The sequence below is a fragment of the Telmatherina bonti genome (assembly GCF_933228915.1).
Source record: "Telmatherina bonti genome assembly, chromosome: 14".
In the NCBI taxonomy this organism is placed as follows: domain Eukaryota; kingdom Metazoa; phylum Chordata; class Actinopteri; order Atheriniformes; family Telmatherinidae; genus Telmatherina; species Telmatherina bonti.
Genome location: NC_136612.1, coordinates 15,776,126 through 15,786,283, shown reverse-complemented (window position 1 = coordinate 15,786,283; position 10,158 = coordinate 15,776,126). Strand labels below are relative to the sequence as shown.

General features: G+C 44.7%; 1 protein-coding gene across 1 annotated transcript in view; it reads right to left on the bottom strand.

The window, feature by feature from the left end:
• Nucleotides 1-6,482: 6,482 nt before the first annotated feature.
• The window catches only part of tnrc18 (trinucleotide repeat containing 18), a 36,481-nt gene continuing 32,805 nt past the window's right edge, over nt 6,483-10,158 (bottom strand). Inside the window, exons 26-29 of the mRNA XM_079252698.1 lie at nt 8,319-10,060; nt 7,988-8,224; nt 6,975-7,049; nt 6,483-6,869 (exon numbers count right to left, since the gene is read on the bottom strand). Of these exons, the coding sequence (XP_079108824.1) occupies nt 6,663-6,869; nt 6,975-7,049; nt 7,988-8,224; nt 8,319-10,060 (2,261 nt within the window). The 3' untranslated portion in view covers nt 6,483-6,662. The remainder of the gene's footprint in view (nt 6,870-6,974; nt 7,050-7,987; nt 8,225-8,318; nt 10,061-10,158) is intronic.

Genomic DNA, 10,158 nt, shown 5'->3' with positions numbered 1-10,158 from the left:
TCAGATGGCTTTAGAACTCCAGTCTGTTCTGTTTAGAGATGAACCATCATGGGTCAAACTCACAATTTATCATCTAAATGAGTCTAATATCAAAGCAACAGCTACTCTTCTTCTTCTTCTGTGATTGGCCAAACTGGAAATGTAGCATACAGTAACAACTACCTGCAGTGGGATGCAAAATCAAGGAGGAGAGGGCTTTTTTTTTTTTTTTTTTTAAGCAAAACCAGAGTTAAGGACAAACAAAGCTGTGAAAGTCTGTGAATTGTCTCTTCTCTGAATAACAAGCCTTTCAAACTGCTGTGCTCAATATGCATCTGAACGCTCCCCGGCTCAGATACCTGTCTCCTGGGAAACCATGTGCAGCACACACACACACACACACACGTCTGTTTCAAGAAGGAATGAGCTCATACACTCACTCCTGCATTTCAGCCCCCACAAGTGATGTAGTGTAAAACAATAGAAATCTTCTGTTCTTGTGATGTCGTCCAATCAGAGCATGGCACACTGACACACCCACAGGAGGCTGTGAGGCGATGCTGAGGCATGAATAAGGGAGTGTGCATGTCTGTAAAAGCATGTGTGTGTTCTAAGATGTGTGGCTACCTTTATGTGTTAGTGTGTGTGTGTGTGTGTGTGCATCAGAGGAAGCTCCCAGCAGGCTGTGGTGTTATGCTGATGCCCGTCATTTGGAAGAAACAGAGAGGTGTTCAAACCCCTGACTGCTTCTCTTACCATGAAACAGGAACACACAGTTCAAGTCCGCAAAGATTTAATTACGCAAGGACACACAGGAACTCAAAAGACACACAAACTCTCTCGCTCTCTTACCGTCTCTTTGAGTGCAGAGTCACAAACGGTCAGCGGTGGGAAAATGTGTCTCCTGTGGTCAGCTCAGCAGAGAAGCTGAACTTTCCTCCATTTTATCACAACTCACAGCTTCATTACTGGGCTGCTAAAATGGAGGCCTTGATTAAAGGAGCAGTCCACACAAATCAAAATAAGGCAAAAAGGTGTAGAAAAAAATTGTAATAATCAAATAAATAAACCAAATTAAAGCAGCTATTTTAGGTTGGGGAGTTTCTTCTTCTGGTGGAAACTGCATGAAATGGGGGGACAGAGAAGAAACCACTAAAGCACATGACAATGAAACATCCATCGTTTGAATATTTTGGGGGAAATAAACATAAATCATAAGTGTGGTCAAGAAGAATTTGAGAAAAAAAACAAGTAAGGTTGCTGCCTGTAAATCTAAAGCTTTTATGAGCACTAACAAGAAATCCATTGGGTTTTGTCAGTCCACTCACACATTCTTAAGAAGAATTGGAAAACACACACACACAAAAAAAAAACAAAAAAAAAAACAAACAAACAAAAAAGCTAACATAGAAGTATTTTGGCTGAGAATATGCAAACAGACCCAGTTCTACCAGGAGCCTGTTGTGATGGTGGGAACCACCACACCACACAGAGCTCTTAAATAAAACAAACATAAATTGCTGTGGCATCTTTAGTTCCCGTATGAAATGCTTTGCCAGTCACCGTCGTGTGTATATTTATTAAAAACTGAGACCTTTTGCATCATCTTCTGGTAAAAACTTTGCTCTAAACCCATTTTATGATCTGATACTTGTCTCCTGCCCCCTGGTGGATACAGTTTGTATTACTGTAATTCTAACATGCTAATTATAGCACCTGTATGATTTTTATTTGTTCCCTTTTTTCTATTTTTTTACATGGAAAACTCACTAAATTGTTTACCTATTTTCATTGAGTCGGGCTTTAAATGGTTTAGGATGGTAAAGGACAATGTAGGCATTCACAGCAAGGACATCTAGATAAAACACTTCCACGGATCAGGTGTACCTTTAGAGGTGAGGGGAACTTTTTAAAAGTTTTTACAAGACAAAGTATTTTCTCTATACAATTGGCTTCTTAAAAAAGTTTACAAAGGTTTTTTTTTTTTTTTTTTCTGGTGAGGGGATGTTCCTGTTGTCTTCATCTTTTAAACTAATCACCGCTCTGAAGCAGTAAATATACAGTTACATTACACGTGTTTCCCCTCAGCGTCATACTTTGAAATGAGAGCACTAAATAACCAAGAAATGAGTCCTATAAACGATGCTAAACAGCATTTCCTGTGGTGTGGGGTACACCAAAAAAAAAAAACCTTCCTCTGAAAATCCCAACATGAAAAGTCCCAGCAGTCCTAAAAACACCTTCTAGGTACTCCCCCGGAGGGAACTATTAACACCCTCTGCCATGCACACCACAAGTCACAAACTGGGACAAACTTTCCCATGACATCTAATGAGTAAGTGTGTCAAAACACTTGACTGGTAATATGTAAGTTATAATATCATTGTGTGCAGGAAATCTTGCTCTCAGAGTGATGCAGCGAGGTGTCAGCATGCTGCTCCCAGGCTACAGACGGCTCTAACAGGAAGAAGTTCATCTCAGCCTCATAAAAACCTCTATGAGCTGCTGTGGTTAAACATCTGGTATTAAATCTCATTTTGGGTGGCTGTTGTCAGTGAAATGGGATGTTTTTTCCTGTTGGTTGGATGTAGAGTCACTACATGACTGTAAATACTGGAGGATTATTTGAAAAGAAACCAAATGGTGAGTCAGTCATATTCTACCGAGGTTTGTTAGCACTACTCCGATTATTCTACCCCCGTTTTTTCTTTTGGATATCAAAGAAAAGTGGCTGTTTAGCCACCAAAATGACCTCTCCAATGCGATGGTTAAAGGACTAGCTGACACTTACTGCTTGACACCCTCAAAAAGGGACCATATATTGTGGCCAATGGGAGGAAATTTGGATTGGGGATTTTGAGACAAGAGCTTTGGTTGGATGTATGCGGAACTGGCTGCTCAGTAGGAAGCGATCTGTGTAACAACTCCATTCGCTGTGGACGTATGTATGTGAACATTTTTTATGTGTAAAAACTCTCCAAAGGAAAAGCGGTGTGTGAAAGGGAAAGGTTTCAATAAAATTGGGGAATAAAAGGCTCACAGGTAAAGTGATACAGTTCCATCTGTTTATTGAGCGACTATAAAATATTGACTTACTAAAACAATTTCAAAGAAACACTGATAAACATGGTTGCTGTCTGTAAAAAAAAAAAAAAAAAAAAAAAAAAAAAAAAAGAAATGCTCCTTACACATATAGTATAGGTTGACAGAATATATCTAGCTTCAGATTTCTCTCTAAAATGTATCATTTTTGCATTTTTACAAGATTAGACATGTGTACAAAGTATATTCTGATAGCTTTTTTTTTTTCCCTCGACTGAAGGATCATTTACAAAACTTAGAGGATTTTTTTTATTTATGTTCAAAATAATCTTTTTTTTTCTCTGTAACAGGACGATAACGATACTGAAGGAACAGCAGACGAAGAACCAGCCTCCAGTCCACCTCTCTCTCTCTCTCTCTTTCTCTCTGTCTCTCTCTCTCTCTAGCAGCTAGCTCCCAGTGCCCATCAGCAGTATTGCATGAGAAGCGTGGACGATTGTTCAGAGAGGGGAAGCAACGGAAAAACATAGATTTAAAAAAACAAGGGAAAAAAAAAGGAAATAATAATCACAGCAAAAATAAACATCTTAGAGACGAGCTGAAGGAAAAACTGTGATAAAAACACGACACATACTGTAGAAAGTCAAGCTGTTAAAACAAATTAAATAAAGGCAAAGTGTGGGGGAGGGGGGGGGTAAAGAGTGTGTTTTTAGTTGGACCCTGTCTGAAGGCCAAAGGCTTTGGATGGAGATGGGGAAGGAAAAATAGAAACTGGAAGGCAATAACACACACCTTAGAGGGTTTACAAGGGGTGTGCAGATGTGTGTGTCTGTGTTTGTGCCATCAGGAGATAAGAAACTGATGTGTTATCGGTCTCCTTAACTCTGTCCACTCACACACACATACTGAGAAAAAAAAAAAAAAGGCTTTAGCAGCTCCGGGGGTAAACAAACATTCATAACGGGCACTTTTACTTGTTCATTCTGCAAACACCAATGCGACCTGTGTCTCCACACTGCTGAGAAACCAAACGGAGATACATTTCAGCCACCTGTCGCTCCAAACGCCTCAGCTCACTGCAACAACAGCTTAATACAAAACATGTGGGGCTGTAGCAAGTAAGATTTTTAGTCATCTTAAAATAAAAATAAAAATAAAAACATATATGTAGCATTTAGTCACTCTGTACCTGGTTCCACCACTTTAAATACCAATAGCAGCAAATGATCAAACTTTCCGTTACTGGGTGGTTGTATGTCTGAATGATCAGGAACGCCTGCTATTTAACATGAAAACGCGCGCTCTATCTTGGAACATCTTTTAAAACATCATGCAGCTATCTCAGAAGGAATTAAAAAACAAAAAGAAAAAAAGAATACAAATCTGACAAATGTAGACACACCAAAAGGTCTCGAGAGAGAGTAGAAAATATCACACCTATTGAATATCAACAAGACAATCTTCAATCTCCACAGCAAGGCAGAGCAAAGCAAAGAGAGGGCAGCGTGGTTAATACTCAGATATATGCTATGTGTACACAGCCGTTTATATGCTGTATATAAACATACAATATACTCTGCAGTAAACTATATACATATACACACACACACAAACATATATATATATATATATATATATATATATATATATGTTTGTGTGTGTGTGTGTGTGTGTGTGTGTGTGCGTAGGAAAGGAAGGAAAAGGGCCAAGTTGGAAAAGCATCTGAACATTTTTCTGCATTTAAAGACAGTAAGAATTACTGTGGGGAGTTTAAGGAAAAAAAAAAAAAACAAGGGGATGGGGGGGGGGGGGGGGGGGGGGGGTGAATAAGAGAAGTTTGGCAAATCATCATCATCATCATCAGGAATGTGAGAGTAAGGCTGCCCAACACGCTCACAGAGTCCTGAGCACGACATTCAACAGTCCTGACCTAAAACCCACTGGTTCAACTAGGCACATAGAAAAACGATAAGCAGCTAAAATAACCACAACGGGAGAAACGTGTTCAGAGAGATGTGACAGCTCGCATTCATAGAGGTTAGGGTGAGTTAGCGACAACTGGTGGCGTCGGTGAGGGGAGGGGGACGGTAGTTCATAACTCAAGGAAGACATATTATGAGACCCCCGGGCAGAGAGTCTCCTCAGTCCAAAGTGCACTCATGTCAACGGTGATTGCTTAGAGGGTAACGTGGGACTGCAGAGGCAGACAACATAAGGAAAAAAGAGAAAAGAAAAAGCAAACTTATTAAAAAGTAAAAGTCTACTGAATACAGGACAATAAGAGGGTGCAAACTCTGCAGACAGGAGGAATAAAAGGACAAACAGAGCAGATGAGGGCAAACTATGGAAGATGAGTGATGAAACTGAATTATACTGATGTGATCAGTGCTGACAGCTTTACGGAGAATATCGGAGCGACGACCTTGATGCATCTTGGACTCACTGCAGTGTTTACAACCCTGACTTGAAGAAAAAAAAAGAATTCACCCACTGGAGTTAACAACATTATCTCCACATTAGCTTGTTTAAAAAAAAAATTAAAAAAAAAAAGGGGGGGGGGGTGGGAACATAAAAAATAAAAGCATCTTCCTTTATTTCCCACAGAGCTCCTCCTCAGCCTTCAGACGGCCTGCAGGCTCGGGGAGAAAAGTGTTAAACGTAGCAGAAGCTACGCCAACAGCAGCTGGCTTTAGTTTATCGAGTGTTTTTCCTTCAAAAATAAGGAAATACATGAAGATGAACACTTTCAATAATGTAAGATTCCTTCCTCTCTCTTTAGCCTGAGTCTGTGAGGGAGTCGCACATCTTAGTAGTACACGGACAGTTAGCCCGAGTTAGGATTGTCACCATGGGGGGGTTGAAGGGCGGTTAAATAACAAGAAAATAGACTTTAAGTGTTTTTTAAGTGCTTTCTGTTGGATAGCGACGGTAGGATCTACGTCTTCCTGCGCATCTTTGTCTTTGTGTCCTGCTGTTCTGTAGATACATTTATATAACTGGAACATCACCACGGCAACATCATAATCACAACATCACACCGGGGGGAGGCGGGGGGGGCGTGCGTGTCTTTGCGTCTGGCCTGGCGGATGGGGGGGGGCTGACACAGGCCTCTCTCCTGCATCATCTTTCACAGTTCATTAAAGCTTCTTGACTGTTCACCTCCAGAAAAATTACTCTGACATAAAACTATAACATGGAAATAAAACACTCACATTTTCCTCTAGATACCGGTGTGTGTGTGTGTGTGTGTGTGTGGGCGCGTGCAATGGGTGAGTATTTACACTGTGTTTTTGCATGTATGAGCATATATACTGTGAGTGTGAGTTCGTGGTATATTTACATGTAAGAGGGAACTGAAGAGCTCGTGCGTGTTCTGAAAGTTTCCCATGAACACGTGAAGTAAAACAGAACGTGTTGACGAGTCCGCATGTGTGTGTGTGCAAACGCTTAAGGAGACTAATTCCTTTTAATACTGTCCGTAGTGCCTCCTGTCTCTTCGCGACAGTCCTCTGGAGTGTGTCGCGTCGTCAGGAGCAGTTTGGTTTGTCCAGAGAGGATCCGACGTGACAGTGATTAGACCGCAGCTTGGGTTGTCATGGTTTCAGCAGCTTGGGGGAGGTCCTGCACGTGTTGCTGTTGTTTCAGCAGATAACCGGAACGCCGTCCGTGTTGAAGATCATCCCGGTTGTTGGCTCGTACGTGCCAGCCAGGTAGTAGAGGTCTTCACTGTCGGCATAGCGACGGGTGTGCGTCATCTGCTCATACTCCTCCACGCCGACCACCAGGCACTTGTGGCTGATGGTCTGCACGTCGTTCTCGTCGCTGTGGGAGGACTGGTACAGGGCACGCTGTGGCAGAGAGAGACTTTTTAACGCAACGCCATTAATCCGAGGCATTCAGCTGTACTACTACGACATTATTAGCTTTTAATTATTTGTTTTACTCGATCTCACCTCCATGAAGTCTTTCCTGTGGATGGACGAGTGCAGAGCTGCTGGGAGAGACTGGCCACACATCTGATCCCAGTTCTGTGGACAAAACAAGACGCGCATTAAAATCCTCATTTCTCCCGAAATCTGAGAAATTCCCCTCCTATCATCACCAGCTCGGCTCCGTTTGCAGGACAAACTCTGGATCTGACTGAACATCCAATCAGAATGATGTAAACACCTCGGCTTATCGAATCGATGCGTCGTTTAACCCGACACGATCTGACGAGCAGGAAAACAACAACGAGCACGTCTACGCTCATTCTGATGGGTTCTGTGGTGCACGTTCTTCAGAAAAAGCTTAAGAACGGCTGAACAGAAGAGAAAGGGGAAGCAGACAGAACTGAGAGAAACTTAAATACAAATAATGACTGGTGATGTAACCAAGCATTTTAGGAATATCTATGTGCAGATGCTTTTGCTGCTTAGAGATGTTGTACTACTCCCAAGCTGTGTTATCTATGCTTGAACAAAAAAAAAAAAAGGCTAAACAGAACTGCTTTGTGGTGGATAAAACATTTTTTGGGGGAAAATCTGAAAGGATTAAAGAGCATCTGGATGCTGGAAGATTTAAAACAATGACTTGTTTACGTGGATATTTGTTTTCATCTTCTTTGTCCATACGTGTATTACAAGCATTACAGTCGTATAAAATCTGTTCATGTAAGCTAGGGGTCCCTGCAATCCTGCAGGTTTTCCATGTATTCCTGCTCCAACACAATTGACTCAATGAGTCATGTGCAGAACTTCATAGGCTGTTGGATCCATTTAATGGAAGCCAGATGTGTTGGAACAGGGATACATGGAAAACCTGCAGGATGGCGGCCTTGATGACCCAACTGATGTAAACATCCAACCGATGGGATCATTTCATCCAACTTCAAAGTGAAGATGTCAGCTGGAACCTCCCATCAGCTGATTTCAACCACATATTTGTCAGAATAATTAATAGTAATAATAATAAAGGTCACGCTAACCTTTTTGTCAGCGAGTTTCTTCCCAGGGTTTGTCTCTTCTGGGTGATAGAACCAGTTGACCCTGACCACCATGTTGCTGCCCCAGGACTCCCACATGCTCTGGATGCGGCCGATGAACGGCAAGTTGGGCCGGCCGGCAGACAGGAAGACGGCGCAGTCCCCGATGCGGATCATCTCTCGTCCGCGTACGATGGCCTTGTAGAAGAGCTTCTTAGCTTTCCCCTTCATACCGCGTCGCTGGAAAAATGGCAGAAAAGTGGTGAAAACTGGACGAGCGCGGCAGCAGTTGTATTTCCGGGTTTTCATGCCGTTAGGGACTTTTTCCTCTCACCTGGGTGGGTTTCCCAAACCACTTCCAGAGCTGTCTGGCTGGAAGGAAAGCAGAGATTTTGGGCCGGTTCTCCACGCTGGGGAGCCGCTGACGTTTTGCAAGCTCCTTAGTCGTGGGGAGGTGCACCCCCTCTCTCCGCTTCGGTCTCCCCGCTTTCCCCTCTCCTCCAACAGGCTTGGCTTTTGGTGGGCGGCCCCTTTGTCCGGAGCCCTTCCCGCTGGCTGGCTTGGCAGGTTTGGTGGGAGCAGGAGCGGCACGAGCTGGAGAGGCTGAGGGGGAGAGAGACTCTGAGCAAGGAGACAGTTCTTCCTCTTCAACTTTTATTTCAACCTCCTTCTGCACCTCCTCCTCTTCTTCTGCTTCTTTTGCTTCATCCTTAGCTTTGTCCTGTGCTGGAGGTTTTTGAACGGGTCCTGGGGGAGGCATCGGGGTCCTCTCCTCATCTGAACTGCAGGAAGAGTCATCAGTAGAAGAAGAGGACGATGAAGATGATGATGAAGAAGAAGATGAGGAGGAGCCGGAGCAGGACGAGGAGGAGGAAGAGCAGCTAGAGGTGCATTTCTTCTTCTTCTTCACCTTCCCTTTCTCTCCTTCTTCCTCTGAATCGGAGCTGCTGCTGCTCTGAGACTCTTCCTTCATCTTCCTCTCCTCTCGCCGCTCCATCTCCTTTCTCTCCTCCTTTTTAGCCTTCTCTTCCCTGGCGTCCTTCTCCTGCCCTCTGACATTCCCGCTACCGTCCGCCTTGTCTTTAGCCAGCAGCGGTGCTTGGTAGGAGGAATCCTTCTCTGGCAGGCCCACCTCCCTTTCTGGAGCTCTCGGTTTAGCCTTCATCACCTTCTGATTGGCTGTCGGCGTGGCGATGGAGGTGTGGTCTCGCCTGACACCACAACTCTCCAGCAGCATCAGAGCCTTGGTCTTTTTGGTCTTTGGGGAGGTGACGCCCTCATGGTCGAGCTTCACAAGGGGCTCCCCAGACAGAGACTTCCGCCTCACGTCGCCCGGAGCAGGACTGGGTTTGGGTCTGGAGGGGATCCTGGAGGACAGCTGCTCTGATGGCATTTTCAGTTTGGGTTTAGAGGAAGAAGTTGGCGACAGTGAAGACGATGGTCTGGACGTCATAGAAGAGCTGGGTTTGCTTGTTGGGAGCCTGGAGATGGGGCTGGGCAGGAGTCCCGAGCCATGGCTGGGTCTGGACCCACTGTGGTGCTCTGAGGACGGTTTGATTTTAGAGGACGGAGCAGAAGAGGCTCTGGGCGTGGACGTAGCACTGGGCTTGGCTGTAGCGGAGGACATCATGTTGGGTCTAGAAACAGGCCTGTTAGTGGCGGGACTGGCAGAGCTGTTGCTTTCTCGCTCTCTGAGCTGGCTGCTGTACGAGCCGAGGTTGGGCTCGCTGTACAGATCCACAGTCAACACTTTCCCATAGGTGGACGGATACAGCGAAGGGGGGAGAGTCCGGGCGGATTTAGAAACGGGAGGCTGTGTCGGGATGCTCTTCCTTGCCGCTGGGTTGGGAAGCGTAGGGCTTCTTGTGGGGGACGTTGTGGAGCTTTTGCGGCCCGGTTTAACCGAGGTTCCCACTATAGGCCGGGAAGCAGGACGGTGCTTCTCCTGAGCTGTTTTCTGCACAGAGGAGCTCCGGTCCTGGGCGGGCTTCGCTGGAGCTGCTGGTCTCTCTGCAGGTTGGCTGGAGCAAGGCGGTGGATCAGCTTTCTCACAACCATCCGGATTCAGGGAGGTCTCTGTAGAAGAAACAGGGGCAAAAACAAAACAAAGGTCTTTCAATGACTGGAATCTTTGCCTCAAGCGCAGCGCAGCTCAAAGTGCTGACATGTTAAAT